General features: G+C 52.5%; 1 protein-coding gene and 1 non-coding gene across 2 annotated transcripts in view; one reads left to right on the top strand and one right to left on the bottom strand.

The window, feature by feature from the left end:
• The first annotated feature begins 505 nt into the window (after positions 1–505).
• On the top strand, positions 506–624 carry LOC119468608. The gene has a single exon (XR_005197322.1). It is a non-coding gene; the product is annotated as a 5S ribosomal RNA (ribosomal RNA).
• A 13,988-nt stretch (positions 625–14,612) lies between these two features.
• Positions 14,613–16,160, bottom strand: part of RPN1 (ribophorin I) — a 21,750-nt gene continuing 20,202 nt past the window's right edge. The window contains exon 9 of the mRNA XM_017511923.2: positions 14,613–15,240. Coding sequence (XP_017367412.1) covers positions 15,058–15,240 — 183 coding nt within the window. The 3' untranslated portion in view covers positions 14,613–15,057. The remainder of the gene's footprint in view (positions 15,241–16,160) is intronic.

The following is a 16,160-nucleotide window of genomic DNA, read 5'->3' as shown; positions in this document are numbered from 1 at the left end:
AGATGTGGAAAATTCGATTTTTTTTTTTTTTTAGTGGTTTTGCTCTGTTGCCCAGGCTACAGTGCAGTGGTGCGATCATAGCTCACTGTCACCTCGACCCCTAGGCTCAAGCGATCGCACCTTGGCCTCCCGAATAGCTGGAACTATAGGCACACACCACCATGCCTGGCTAATTTTTAAGATTTTTTTTGTAGAGATGAGGTCTCCCTCTGTTGGCCAGGCTGGTCTTGAACTCCTGGGTTCAAGCAATCCTCCCACCTCAGACTCCCAAAGTGCTGGGATTATAGGCATAAGCCACTGTGCAAGATGGAAAATTGTATTTTTTAAGTAATATCTCCCAGGTTTTAAATGTTGAAAATGAATTCACCTTTTAGTAATAATAACAATATTCTATAAGGAAAATAAAATGCATCTGCCAGCTAGGAGGTACAGCCTCCAATTAGGAGCAAGGAGGTTTCACCAGATCCCACTCTATCTGGTCAGCTGGTGTCAAGAGGGAATAAAAGTCTACGGCCATACCACCCTGAACCCGCCTGATCGCGTCAGATCTCAGAAGCTAAGCAGGGTCGGGCCTGGTTAGTACTTGGATGGGAGACCACCTGGGAATACTGCGTGCTGTAGGCTTTGTTAAAAAAAAAAGGGGGGGGGGGCAGAAATAAAACTATCCGCTGTAAAATGTTCTGATCATCTTTTCCAGCCCAGCCCAGGACTGCTTCTGAGCACCTAGCTAAGTAAGATTCTAGCCAGCCCCCGGGCAACTAGGCATGGTGCAGTGGACAGAGACAGATAATTAAAGCAATGAAATAGCATGACATCCTCCTGTACATGAATGGAGAGTTTCCTGAGGAATTCACAAGAAATTGCTAGTACCATTTTCCTCTGGGAGGGAGGCCAGTAGGAAGCTGGAGCTTCTGCTTGCCTCTCTACACCCTTCTCATCTGTCTGGATCCTTACTATGAACATGTGCTACTCTTACAATTTTTGTTTTTGTTTCTGTTTTTGAGATAGGGTCTCACTCTGTCATCCAGGCTGGAGTGCAGTGGTGTAATCTCGGCTCACTGCAGGCTCAACCTCCTAGGCTCAAGCCATCCTCCCACTTCAGCCTCCTGAGTAGCTGGGACTAATCTTTACATTTTTAGTAGAGATGGAGTGTCATCATATTGGGCAGGCTGGTCTTGAACTCCTGAGCTTGAGCAATCTGCCCACCTCAGCCCCCCAAAGTGCTAGGATTACAGGCATCAGCCATCATGCCTGGCCTCTTACAATTTTTTTAACCTCTTTTTGTTGTTACAAACGGGTCTTGCTATATTACCCAAGCTTGCCTCAGTCTCCTGGGCTAGACCTATCCTCCCACCTCAGCCTCCCAAGTAGCTGGGACTATAGGCCCACACCACTTTTACAATTTTTAAAACACAGAAATATTTTTTAAATGAATCTGGATATAAACAGATGTGGCAATACCTTCACAACATTGTAACCCCAATACACAGAGAGCCCAACAAGGCAGTAACCACATCTATGAGAGGGAGAAGGAAAGTAGCACTTAAGTTTTCCCAGAGGTAACGCTGGGGGTGGGTGTTAGAGAATGAATAGTGGTTTTTCCAGGCAGACCAGAAGGAATGTTTCGAAGACGCGGGACACCAGTAGTTGTGGGGATCACCAGGAAAGGTTTTGTGGCATTTGTGGAGGGGTTAAGCCTTGAAGGAGGGGAGAATAGGACAGAGACGGGGTTAGGGCGGGAAGTGTAGCACAGGCACGGACACGGAGCACAACTCCAGGGACAGTGGCATCTGGCTGCAGCTCCATGAAGGCCATCTCCCCAATGGCAGGGAGGGGTGAGGACCTGGGTTCAAGTCCAGGTTCTGCCACTTACTTGGCGTGAAGCCTTGAATTTGCCCTATCCATGCCCCGTTTGCTCCTCTCTTAAAGGGGGGATGTGTATCAGGGTGTAGTGGTGCACGCCTGTAGTCCCAGCTAATCAGGAGGCCCAGGCAGGAGGATGGCTGGAGCCCAGGAGTTTGAGGCCACCCTGAGCAACATAGCCAAACCACATTTCTAAATAAATAAACAGCATGGAACTTGTGTCCTACTGAAAGAGTGTGCCAGAAGCACCTGAAAGCCACGGCTAAGGAACTGTGCACACGCTGTGAGGAGCTGGCACAGGTCCTCACTGCCCCAAGCAGGGTCAGCCCAGGAGAGGGGCTGCCCCACCCCTTGCTGCCACACAGGCCGGGAAAAGCCATGGCTCTCCAATGGGCATCCATGCTCCAGACTAAGCAAAGGCTCTGCAAAGCTGGGGCCAGACAGCCCCTCAGTGTCTGCTGTCTCCGCTGGCCCTGAATCACAGGCCGCCTCAGGATGGCTCTGGTGACAGAGGGTAGGCTCTGAGCAGGAACCTCAGCCTGGGAATGTCCCCGGGTCCCCACAGGATCTGACACGGAGCCGCCACTGGAAATAAGCCCAGGGCTCCCAGGCCGGCGCTGCGGGGACGGGCCCAGGGCAGAAGTGCTCCAGGTCACCGGGGGGCTCTGGCCGCTGCAGAGGCCGAGGACACACGGGGTGACAGCCCGTTCCGGAGCCGGTCATCAGGCGCCAAGCCCCTCTGGGCTCCTTGCCGCCGCAGGGCCTTTCTCTGCCCTTCCCGAGGCTCAGTTTCCTGAACTGACGGCGCGGGGCAGCTGGGAGGAGCCAGGGCGTGAGGTCGTGGGCTCCCGTCACCCCCGGCTCGGAACAGCAGCGCCGCAACAACCGCTGGCGTTCATCGAGCCTCTCGGCAGCACTGCGGGGCGATCTCGGGGAGAATTCCACCCCACGGCAGAGGAAACTGAGGCAAGCAGAGTGACACACAGCGGGGAGTAGTGGGCGGGCGCCCAGGCTGCCACCGCGCTGAGGACCTGCCCTTCTGCCTGCCTGGAGGCGCGTGTGGCCTAGGCGGGGGCGCCCTCTGGCGGCCGCAGGCTCCGATCCCCGCCGGCTTCGCAGGCGTAGGCCAGGACAGCTACGCTCTCGCCAGGGCCCAGCGCCCCACTTTGCCAAGGAGAAAACAAGGCTGTCCCTGGAGCGGCAACTTTGTTCAGAGCCATGGAACATGTCCACGGGAGAACTGGAGGAGGAGGCCAGACTTGCTGCTGGGCAGCTGGCACGTGGACATGGGGTGTGACTCCAGCATTTAATGGAGTGCCTCCTGGTATGGTCCCATGACCCCCAAACATGAGTCCCCGAGCGTGGGGTTATCCTCTTTCATGGATGAGACCCTGAGGCTCAGAGACCTGTCCGACTCTAAAGCCGCCCATTGGGACTGACCCCAGACAGCACCTTAACAGCCACTGGGTTCCACTGGGGCCAGTGGAGTGCAGCATGAGGCAAAAGGGACTGTTTCTCCTCTGAAATGTGAGCTGAACTAGATCAGCGTTTTGCCAGTGCTCAAGTCCACCTTGCAGCACGTGCAGGATGCATTATCGCCTGTGTTCATATTCACATCCTAAGGCCAGGCCTGCACAGTGCTGATGGTGGGCACTGCCTGATGCTGTCAGCTTATTTGAGGATCACACCAACAATCACAGTCTGGTTAGAAATTAATATGACCCTGTTTTATGAATGGAAAATGGAGGCTAAGAGCAGCTGAGCACATTTCCACAGTCACACAGCCAGACGGCGTCAAATCGAGCAACCCAATCTGGGCCACTAGTTTCTGGCATCTGCAAGGCAGAGATGCCAGCTTACCCAGTTGCGCTCTGCGCTCAACCCACTTTTTTTAGAAATGGGGTTCACTATGTTGCCTGGACTGGTCTTGGTCTTGAACTCCTGGGCTCAAGCCGAGTATGGAAATTAAGCACAAGCCACCACCCAGGCCTACATTCTTTTTTAAAATTTATCCTTATATGAAACTTTGTATCTCTGACATAAGTGGAAAATCACTTTCACATGGCTAAATACAGGCAGCTGTAAAAATCAAATACAACATATGGCCAGTGAGGTGGCTCACACCTGTAATCCCAGCATTTTGGGAGGCTGAGGAGGCAGGACCGCTTGCGCCCAGGAGTTTGAGACCAGCCTGGGCAACACAGTGAGACTTCATCTCTTAAAAAAAAAAAAATCAATCAAATACAATTTACATGAAATAAAGTGATCCAGTTCTGGCTAGAGAGAGAATGGTCAGCAGAGAGCCTGGCATTCTAGACAAGGGTCCATCTTCATTGAAGAGGTTTCCGTGGTACAAATGAGGGAACTGGTGGGGCACTACCTGGTTTTCTCCTGAATCCCACCCCACTGCAGCACAGATTTCACTCCCCAGGAGCAGCAGCACCCCCTCCCAACCCCCAACCTCTCCACTGCAACATGAAGCATGCAAGAAAGACGAAGGTGTGTGTGTCACTCACTGGGGAGTGCTCATGAGACTCAGGGAAGACAGAGGCATGGATGTCCGTAACTGGGGTGCAGGTGGTGAGGCACAGGGGGAAGACAGTGGTGTGGGTGTCCATCTCTGCTGTGAGGTAGAGGGCAGACCCCAGGTAGATCTAGGGTCACAGGTTAGCCTGGACATATGAGTGGTGACTTAGATGACAACTGAAACCAGTGCCACGGTCTGAATGTCTCTGTCCCCCCAAAATGTACTTGTTGATGTCCTCATTCCATAGTGATGGTATCAGGAGGTGGGGCCTTTTGTGGGGTTATCTAGGTCATGAAGGAGGAGTGCTCATGATTGGGCTCCAGGACCTGATAGCAGAGCCCTCGCTCAGCGCGCCAACTTCTGCCTGCGAGTACAGTGAGGACACCGGCAGGCAGCATCCCGGAAGAGAGCCCTCCACAGAGCCGGCCACTGCTGGCACCCTCATCTTGGAGTTTCCACCCTTCTGAACTGTGAGAAAGGAATGTGTGTTGTTCTGAGTACCCCGATTGTTGTTATTTTGTTATCACAACCTGAACAGACCAAGACAGCCAGCAGAAGTATGTGCTCCTGATCCACATGGATCCAGGTACATGAAAACCCACCACATGTTCCCCAGGGTGAACACGCACCTGTCCCCATGCGTCTCACACAAGATGCACTGGCGGTGGGGAAGGGTAGGGAAGTTGGGGCTGAGCAGGAAGACGCAGCAAGCCCAGACGGTGCCCTGATCTGATGAAAAAGATAAAAATAGAACGAACTAGAATCAAATGCCCCACACAGGGCCTGGCCTGTTCTGACCCCCAGATCCCCACACCCAGCTGTGGAGCCTGAAACAGCTGCTGTGTTATCTGTGCCTCTGTCAGCCGGTGTGTTGCCTCTGTGCCTGGTCCATGGACGTCTGACTACGGGTCTCTGTAAACGTAGGGGCAGTGTCCGCAGTCCCTCAGGGCAGCCCCAACAGATAAGCCTTCCAGACTGGCTCTGTCAAGACCTGAAATTCCCAAGTCCTAAAAAGGCTCCAAATCCTCCTCCCACCCCACATAGACAACACACAAATAAATCATAACTGCTGAGTCCTAAGCATTTCGTGTGTGCCTGGATGTTTACACACATATTTGTCATCCTCACAACATAAGTAATATTTAGTCCATTCTTTGAATGGGAAAACAGGCAGAAAGAACTTAAGTGACTTGCCTCAAAGTCACCCAGCTGGCACAAGCAGGGTTCAGGTCCAGATAGGTGGGATCCCACCTCCCGCCCTCTTCTGACAGCCCCAGGCTGCCTCCCACCACACACACACAAACACACACACACACACACACACACACAGACACACACGCGCATGTGTACATGACATGCACAAAGGACAGCCTCGGGTCAGCCTCCATCTCTGACAAATCCCCCCACCCCATCCTCTGGCTCCCAGCATGTGGCCCAGTGGCCCGGCCTCAGGCTGTACCTCTCTGCTGGTGGAGAAGGAAACCCTGGGCCCTCCGGCAGAGCTGCAGGTGCTGGCAGTGAGGCCGTGTCTTCATCCATGTCCATCCAACACGCACTCCCTGTGTGACGGGACCCACTCCCTCCACTCCAGGCCTTTGTGCCATACACAAGCTCCAGCCCAGGGCCCTAGCCTGATGGAGAGAAGTGGTCGGGAAAGTGAGCAGGCCTCAGGGCTTCATGACAGGCCCCAAGGGCAGAGGGGAGAGTGACAAGACCTAGGGCTGAGACAGGAAAGTGACAGGTGGCCAGCGTAGTGGCTCATGCCTGTAATTCCAGCACTTTGAGAGGCTGAGGTGGGCAGATCGCTTGAGCCCAGAAGTTCAAGACCAGCCTGGGCAACATAGCCCGCCCCATTTCCACAATTTAAAAAATATGTACATATTTAATTTTTTCTCTTTTTTAGACAGTCTTGCTCTGTCACCCAGGCTGGAGTACAGTGGTATGATCTTGGCTCACTGCAACCTATGCCTCCCTGGTTCAAGTGATTCTCCTGCCTTAGCCTCCTGAGTAGCTGGGACTACAGGCACGTGCCACCACACCTAATTTTTGTATTTTTAGTAGAGACGGGATTTCATCATGCTAGCCAGGATGGTCTCGATCTCTTGACCTCGTGATCCACCCACCTCAGCCTCCCAAAGTGCTGAGTTTACAGGCATAAGCCACCACGCCTGGCCTATATTTAAATTTTTTTTAAAGAAAAGAGACAGGTGTTGGGAGGCCAAGACGGGTGGATCACGAGGTCAAGAGATCGAGACCATCCTGGTCAACATGGTGCAACCCCGTCTCTACTAAAAAATACAAAAAATCAGCCGGGCATGGTGGCGCTTGCCTGTAATCCCATCTACTCAGGAGGCTGAGGCAGGAGAATTGCCTGAACCCAGGAGGCGGAGGTTGCGGTGAGCCGAGATCGCGCCATTGCACTCCAGCCTGGGTAACAAGAGTGAAACTCCGTCTCAAAAAAAAAAAAAAAGAGACAGGTGCTCTCCAGAGCATCAGTGTGTGGCAGCACACAGCGGCAGGGTGCACTCGCCATGTGAGCACACCATGCAAAGTGTTTCTGCACACACGTGTGCCCTGGAGCAGCCTGTGTGCCTCTGCGTGGCTCTGGGTGTCTGTGCATGGGTGCATGAAGGGGAGAGTCTGTCGGAAAGGACGTGTAGCACAGAGGGTGAGCTCACAGGCTCTGAGACCGGCATGCCGAGCTCACAGGCTGTGCAAGTTCCTTCAGTGACAAGAGTGGCAGCCAGAGCAGCACCTGGCAGAGCAGGCGCGAGCAGGCTCCTTATCAATTCCACTCCGCAGGCATCTCCATGGGCTGCACGAGGTCCCTGTGGCGGGGACTCTGCCCACTCCCTACTCTATCCCCAGGGCCAGGGGCATGGCAAGTGCACATATCTGTCATGCATGGATCTGCCTAGCGCCAGGTGTGCATGTGTTCACTCATGTGTGCATGTCTGTGAGCCTCAGTGACAGTCACAGGTGTGAGAGTGGCAGGCACACACCTGAGCATTGGAAGGGCTGCATGTGCGTGACATGCATATGACATGCCCAAGGACACACACATATATAGACAGACACACACGTGCACACACAGAGACACATGGACATACACACACACAACAGAGGTCACAGCCCAAAATAACACCTTCCTGGAGCTAACACCTCTCCTTCTCCCTCACCCCAGGTGTGTACGGATTCCCCCAGCCCAAGCCTCCCTTCCCAGACCACCCCTCTCTAGCCCTGTCAGGTTCAGAAGGGTCTCCTCCTCAGATCAGCCTCCATCTCTGACAAATGCATCACCCATCCTTTGACCCTGCTCCCCCAGGGCTCCCAGCACATAGCCCAGTGGCTGTGTGCCTTCTGCGCACCCCCCATAAGAGTAAACATAAGACAGAGACAGAGAAGGCCCCACGCTGCTAGAACAGGGCAGAGCGGTCAGGAAGGATCCACGTTGCATCACACACCCCCAACATTCACTGAGGCAACCAGGAGACCTGCCGTGGGGAACCTCAGACCTGTCTTGTCCCAGCACTGTAGAGGAAAGGATCCCTGGGGCCCTCGAGATGCTTTCAGAGGGTCCGTAATTATGTGATGGTGATATTGACATATGTGACTTTTTAGTTATTATCTAAGAAAATGTACCAACATTTGAAAGATCCTGCATAATTTATTGAATCAATTTTCCACCTTTTTCATATAACTAGTGCTTGATTTAAAAAGATCCATTCAAAGTATCTTCCTCCACTGAGGCTGCTTCTGGAACTCTCCTTGCACTAACTGGCCCCAGAATCCCAACACATCAATGCTAGAAGGCATTCTGACATCTGTCATTGTGCAGGAAGACTTGAGGCCCAGAGAGGGCAGGGCCTTGCCCAAGCTCACACAGGTGCTAGCTGCAGAGAGGGACTGGTCCCAGGTCTGTCTGCCTCGGTGAGGGCTGGCTCCTCCCTCCCTCCACGCCTACAGCTCCAACTCCATGTGTGCTGAGACCTTGATCTGCAGTCTGAACCAATGAATAAATGGACATTTATAAAGCACTTTATAAACAGCTAAGCTTAGTTCAAACCAACGGGTTATACTGGTCACCTGCTATCTGTCAAAGGAAAAGACTCCTCCTGCTCCTTGAGCCAGTGCTGCACCAGGGGCTTTCCCAGGTGGCACACCTCTGAGCTCCTTCCAGTCCTCGTAGCGTTATGGTCCCCATTCTCCAGGTGAGCAATGTGAGGCTCAGAGAAGAAAAACAGCAATCCCTGAGCCTTGAGTGGGTCAGACACCATCAGGAGCCTGGCATAGGTATGAGTGCTCCCTGATGCAAAGGCTGGGGTACATGAGTGCCGGGGCCATGCAGGCACCAGGACCCAGGCCTGGGGGAGAGGAAGCTGGAAGCTGAGGAGCTGGAGCACTCTAGAGGGAGGTGTGAAAGAGACCTAACTTGAAGGCAGGAGGTCCTGCAGTCACCAAAGGCCTGGATGGGGGGGCGAAGTAGCCCGGAGAAAAGAAGCTGCAGGATTTGTGGCTGCCCAGCCCATGCCCTGCTATACCACCCTGCCCAGCTCTCAGCTGTCCTGGGTCTCAGCTCAGGAGTCTCCTCCAAGGGATGCCCTCCTGACCTCCAGACACATCCATTTATCACATCACCCATTTTATTTCCTTCAATGCATTTATCACTATCATACTGCGAGTGCCCAAAACAGTGCCCACTACAAAGTGGATTTTTTTTTTTTTTTTTGGTGTGTGTATGTAGTTTGTTTTAAACCATTCAGATTGCATTTATTTGTAAAAATAGGCATGCAGCCACCCCTCTGGTCTTCCAGTCCCTGTCCCTCCCAGGGCAGGGCCTTTCCAGAACACTCCTGTTTACCCTTTGAGTTGTTGACTTTCAGAAATTACAATGAGCACCCATTTTTCTGTTACTAGCTTTCCTAGTCACCTATGAAAAGGGCAAAAACCTCAACAATACATAAACCACACAGAAGACGGCAAATTCACAAGGAAAAATGACCAACTTTGTCCATTACTTAAAAATGGCAAATGGGCCAGGGGTGGTGGCTCATGCCTATAATCTCAGCACTTCAGGAGGCCGAGGCAGGCAGACCATTTGAGCCCAGGAATTCCACACCAGCCTCAGCAACATGGTGAAACCCCATCTCTACGAAATATACAAAAATTGTTTTTGTTTTCAAGATAGGGTCTCACTCTGTCACCCAGGCTGGAGTGCAGTGGTGTGATCATAACACTGCAGCCTTAACCTCCCGGGTTAAATGATCCTCCCCCCTCAGCCTCACAAAGTGTTGGGAGGACCTTTATAAAGTCCACTACACTCAGTTGAGGATATTTGTTAAATGAATTGATGCACTGCTTCTGTTTAAACTCTACTGAAAGAGAGCACCCAGTCTGGGGAGGCAAACAATCCATTCCACTTCAGAGAGTAAGGCCCAGTGGTGCAAGGCAGGGAACTCTCAGCCCACCTGGAGAATAGGGAAGGCTGCCCAGGAGGCGAAGCTTCAATGGGTCTTTGCTGATCTCCTCCTCAGTGCTAACAAAGGCACAATTTCTCAGGACTCTCCCATGAGATCTCTCCCTTAAGCCCTCAATCCCACCCAATCCTGCTCTACAGGGATCTATTCATGGGCCCCTTCTCTCCTGGATCTTCAACCTTTGTGTCTGTTACTTCCTTCCTTCCCATCAGCATTTGAACAGACTCCTGTCCTTCCCACAGTTACAGACTGACTGTCTGCATCCCCCTAGAATTCCTACGTTGAAACCTTAACCCCAGTATGAAGCATTAAGGGGTGGCACGTTTGAGAGGTGATTAGGCCATGAGGGTAGAGTCCTCATGAATGGACATTAGTGCCCTTATAAGATGAGAGTTCCCTCATCTCTGCCACCATGTGAGGACACGAGAAGGTCCCATCTTTGAACTAAGCAACAGGGTCTCTCAACACCAAATCTGCCGGTGCCTTGATCTTGGACTTCCCAGCCTCCAGAACTGTAAGAAGCAAATTTCTATTTATAGCTACCCAGTCTATGATATTTTGTTATAGCAGCCCTAACAGACTGAGACACTCATCTGAAAACAAATCTTTCTGGATTCTATCTCATGAGTGGAGGTCAAAAAAGAGTCTGGACGCCTCCCTCCCCACCATCCCCCTCAGGCAAATCCTTCAGATGCAGCGATGGCCCCTCCTGATGGCCCTCCCTTCTGGCCTGCCTTTCCTGACACCCAGTACTTCTGCTGTCTGCTCCCTTCTGTGATCCCTGCATTTGGCCCTGAGCCTGTCATACTACATGTGGAACCAAGGGCCTGACAGAAGCTGAGGCCTTAAAGGGCTCAGCTGGGGACACCATAAAGGGCTTGGCCATGGTAGGGGACAGGCTGCCTCATTCAGCTTTTGCTTCAGCTCTAGCCCAGTCTGAAGGTGCTCTCTTCCCTCCGTCATCTCCCACACCTGTCCAAGCAGGTGACAAAGCAGTCCCCAGATCTCAGGCAACCAGCCCCAAAACCAGGCCAGAGTCCCAGAGGCAGGCCCAGCTTCAAAATGGCGCCAGGTCTCATCCAAAGCATCAGGCCTTTGCAGAGGCCATGAGCCCTGGGGTACACTCGGGGGCATTTCCTGTCTGAGCCTGCGGCCCCCAACCGCTGGCAGCATGGGCTTCCGGCGGGGCTGCGGCCGGGGCCTGCACTATCAGCTCGGCACCAGACGCCCGGTCAGGATACTTGTGGTGAAACTGTGAGGGCGCACTGGGTCCTTGGGGTTTTCTCCCATGACAGCCTCTAAGACAAATGGAAGAGAGAAAGTGACACCCAACCCTTCTTCAGCCGTGTTTTCCCCTCCCTGAGCCAGGGTCCAGGTTGCTGGCTGGGGCCTGCCATGCAACCACCTACGGCTACAGGGACATCCCAAAGCTGCAGCCATGGAGGCTGCCAGGGCCAAACCACTAGTGTCAGGCATCTTGGCCAAGACTGGACAAAAGGGACTGTGGCCTGGGAATCTGAACAGGAGGAGGAGTGTGTGGGTCACTCCTATACAGCCATGTGAGGGCCAGAAAGGATATGCTGGGTCCAACACCAAATGAGTTATCAGATGTCTGGGGCATGTCCCCTTGAGCCAAGGGATACCTGGCCTGAACCTAGTTTTACAGCCAGAGCCCCACTTCATCTCCGCCCTGAGATTTACAAAGGGGAAATAGACTGGGCTAGAGCTGAGGCAAAAGCTGAAAAGCAAACCCTGTTTACTACTGGGGAAACAGGATCAGGGAAGCGCAGGGCTGCCAGTGGTCTAGGGCGCTCCGTCCCAGCAAACAAGGGATGTGAAGAGGTCCGGGGTGGGGAGGGCAGCGCTGGATGCCCCACCCGGCCCAGGGATGCACCCAGCACAGGATGCTGGGGGAGCCACTGGCCTTGGCCAGCCCAGCTGGCCCTGCGGCCTTCCAGGGCAGCTGAGAGCCCAAGTCCCCATGGCTAAGCCTCTCAGCAGCCCAGTGGCCCTGAGCCTGCCGACCCCAGACCCAGTCCCAGTCCGGGCAGAAGCGGCCGTTTACGAGCCCACACCCATAGGTGGCGCCACAGCCGGAGAATTGTCGGAGCCGCGCAGCCTCTAAATTAGGAGCAGCCCCACGCATGCGCGACTTTTCCAGCCCGAGCCCGCACTCTGCGCCTGCGTGTTCGGCCTTACTCCCCGGCGCCCCCTGGTGACGTGCCGCAATGTTTCAAAGGGACGCCAGGGCGCAGGCGCAGCTCGCTGCTCAGGCCTGCGAGAAGCCCACCAGGCCAGCAGAGAACGCCTACCAACCTGCATGCGGGCCCAGCGAGTTCTCTTGGTTTCGGCTAAGCTGACTGCTCCAAAAAACGGAGAAAAAGTTTCAGGGAGAGTAAGATGAGCTGGTGAAGCAGCTGGCCAAATGGCCCGAGGTGGTATGCAGCCGCGGCAAAGCAGGGCCCCTCCGTGAGGCACTGCCGCCCGGAGCTTCCCTAAGGAAGCAGGGGCTGCAGCGGACGCTTCCCAGGCATGTCAGGATATACACCCTTCCGCAGGAGCTCCCGAGGCCAGGCGTGCGTGGGGCCAGGTCCACAGGCACACCACTTCACAGTGGTGTGAAGCACGGGTTAAACGCGGCCTCCAGGCCTTCCAACCCTCAGGACAGGACCAATCCTCCGCTCCTGGCTCGGGCCAGAGCTTGGGGTCGCAGAACTGGACCGTAGCTGTTTAACAAGCACTTGTTATATCACATTATGACCGCATGTGACCCACACAGCCATCCTAGGAAGCAGGCAACACAGCCCTGCTCCATTTTGCACGGAAACACTTGCCTAAGGTCACAGAGAGCAGCAAGCCTGGGACTTCCTTCCAGGGATCAGACTGCAGAGCCCCACTCTGGAGGGTCCTCCTTCTGTCCATCCCATCCTTCCACTGTCCTTGGACCCCCACTTCCCCTCTGCACAATCTCTTAAACCCTATGTTCAACTTCTCATTTTCAACCGGAACTTTCCCAATGGCATTTAACACATTTGGTGTCTTCCACCTTAGAGTAGAGCATCCAAGCTGCACATCCTCCTGGAGGCCCTCAATCATCCCTTTCACAGCCTGTTTCACAGCGAAATGCACTGTCAGTATCCAGAGAAAGCCTCACTTCCGTCCAATTCCCATCCCCACACCAACACAGTTCTCAAGTGACCAAAGGGGTAAAAGGCTTCAGTGATCCACTCCTACAGCCAAAAGGCACTGCCTGGTCTCCTCTTCAGCCACAGCGTTTGCTGATGGTTCACTCCTAGAAACATTTTCCCACTTAGCTTCATGACGCCACATAGTCCTGGTCTTTCTTGTCCCAGGTTAGGAGAGACCTGGTCTTTGTCAACCCAGATGGCAACTATTACTTTGTCATAATAATATTCAGTTCTGGATCTCTTCTTATTCTACACCCTTCCTAGGCACCCTCACCTGCCACAGCCTCCTTCTCGCCTTTTCCATAACCATCTGTAGGCCCAGCAGCCCAAGATTTACCATTTCCACACCAGACCTTAGAATCCAAGGGCCTGACTATCTACCTGCCCAGGGACATTCCCATTTGGATGTCCCAAGTACCTCAATTTTGCCATATCTGAAACAAAATTCAACATCAGTTCCTCACAACTGGTTTTCTACAGACGTCCCCAGTAATCCCTCAACCCACCTGCCAATATTAAAGCTGTTTGTAAGCCAGTCATGCAAACATTCAATAACCCAACTAAGTGTCATAGATTGAGCTGAACACCTAGCTGTTAACATAAAGATGAGCACATCAGATAAAACTCCTGCCCTATTGAAGCTAGTTCAGTAATCACACACATTCCAACTGTGGTAGATGAGGTGGAGGAGAAGTATGAAGGAAAACGAGGGTACCACAGGTCTTGACTGGGTGTGGCAGGCAGTGGACGGCTTCCTGACCCAGTAACCTTAAGCTGTTGCCTGAGGCTGAGCAGGAATTCATTAGGTGGAGACAGGGAGTGAACCCCCCAGAGAGGGAAGAGGGCAGAAAGCCTGGCACTCACTGGCACTATCAATTACCCACCTGACCTTTCAATCCTTTGCCCCTTGAGAGCAACCACCTCTGCTTTGCTCATCACTGTTTCCTTGATGCTGAGTAAAATGTGACTCACAGGAAGGATGAAAAAACTACAAAAATGGCCGGGCGCGGTGGCTCAAGCCTGTAATCCCAGCACTTTGGGAGGCCGAGGCGGGTGGATCACGAGGTCAAGAGATCGAGACCATCCTGGTCAACATGGTGAAACCCCGTCTCTACTAAAACTACAAAAAATTAGCTGGGCATGGTGGCGCGTGCCTGTAATCCCAGCTACTCAGGAGGCTGAGGCAGGAGAATTGCCTGAACCCAGGAGGCGGAGGTTGCGGTGAGCCGAGATCGCGCCATTGCACTCCAGCCTGGGTAACAAGAGCGAAACTCCATCTCAAAAAAAAAAAAAAAAAAAAAAAAAAAAAAAAAAAAAAAAAAAAAAACTACAAAAATGGAGGCCTCACTCCACTACTCCATTCTGTGACCTAAGCCACCTTTACCTCTTTCAACATTCTGGTATTAGAATACCTCAGTGTTCTAATATGTAAAATGTAAATGCTTGCCTTGCAAACTTGCGAGAAGCAAATCCATTATTTAATGAATAAAAAACACTTGATAAAAGCGCTATTCCCAAAATTAAGAATAAATTATGAGATCTTCAGCAGAACAAAAACCAATGTTCACAGTCCCTGCTTTATTTCCATTTGTTCACACACGCTTTTAAAAAAAAGTAACACATGCACTCACAAAATACCTAAACATCAGGAATTAGAAGGGCATAAAATAAGGGACTTTATAGGCTGAAAAAATATCCTAGGCTTCAGAACAGAATACCGATCAAATATTGAAAATTCCTTTGTTCAAAACACAAAGATGTTTTGTTTTTAATGGGAGTATTTTTAAGGTTTTGTTTGTTTTTTTTTAAAAAAGGAAAGATTTAAGGACCAACAGCAAGCTGCTCACATTGCCTGAGGCAAGGCCTGATTTCTCCTCCTTAAAGGCCTTTTACAGATGTCAGCCTTGACTGGCCTCCATGCTCAACCTCCCACTACCACCCACTCTGCCTGCCACTGTGAAGTACAGGCACCCCTGGGCCCCCCTGAGGACATGGGCAGGGGCTACAGGGCATCCAGGATGTGGTCGATCTTGGTGACCAGCTCCTGGCGCTTTCCTGAGATGAGCTTCTCATTCTCGATGTACGTGTCTTTCTTGAGCTTGCCAGCCACCAGGCGCTCAGCCTCCACCGCCGACTTCAGCACCAGCTCCTTGACCTGTGCATCCAGCTTCTGCATTTCGCTTACCTGGCCGAGGCAAGAGCAGGGCAGGACTTATGAGCGGTCCTCCCACCCAACTCAGCAGGCCCCACCATCTCCCAGGCCTATAGACCCCAGAGCTCCACAGGGACCAGCCACAAATACAGCAAAGAGCACAGTGTCCCAGGGCAGCAGGGCTGGCTATGGAGAAGACAGGCCTGGCTTCAAATGCCAACTCCACCACCCACAAGCCCTGTCCTTAGGCCCTTGTGAACAAGCCCTGCACCATCCTGGGCCTCAACTCCATTCCAGGATTGTTGAGGACTGAGTGTGAAAGTACTTGGCAGCACCTGGTACACGCCCTGGCACATAGCGGCTGCTCTATTACCCTCCCTCCTCTCCCTACAGCTTGCCAAATTAGGTCCAGGGATTCAATTAGGCAAATCACCAATGGCAAGGGAAAGGGGGGCGACAGCCATTGTCACCTACTGTATGTCACACTGAGAACTGGTATAGTCACATTCATTCAACATTCAACAAATGTTTAGTGAGCCACGGCGTGAGGCACGATTCTAGGTTACAGAAAACAGCAATAAGGACAGATGAGGGATCTTGCCCTCAGATGCTGACATATAATTAACAATTAGACACAAGATTAAATCATTTCAGAAAGTGGTAGGTGCAGGCCAGGCGCAGTGGCTCATGCCTGTAATCCCAGCACTGTGGAAGTCAAGGCAGGCAGATCACTTGAGCTCAGGAGATCAAGACTAGCCTGGGCAACATGGCGAAACCCCCATCTGCACAAAAAATACAAAAACTTAGCCAGGCATGGTGGTGTGCACCTGTGGTCCCAGCTACTTGGGAGGCTGAGGTAGGAGGATTGCTTAAGCCTAAAGGTGGGGCTTGCAATGAGCTGAGATTGCACCACTACACTGCAGCATGGGCAACAGAGTGAGAACCTATCTCCA

Source organism: Cebus imitator, unplaced genomic scaffold (assembly GCF_001604975.1).
Source record: "Cebus imitator isolate Cc_AM_T3 unplaced genomic scaffold, Cebus_imitator-1.0 Scaffold457, whole genome shotgun sequence".
Lineage (NCBI taxonomy): Eukaryota > Metazoa > Chordata > Mammalia > Primates > Cebidae > Cebus > Cebus imitator.
The sequence above is the reverse complement of the archived record's forward strand: the minus strand, read 5'-3'. Positions and strand labels throughout refer to the sequence as shown.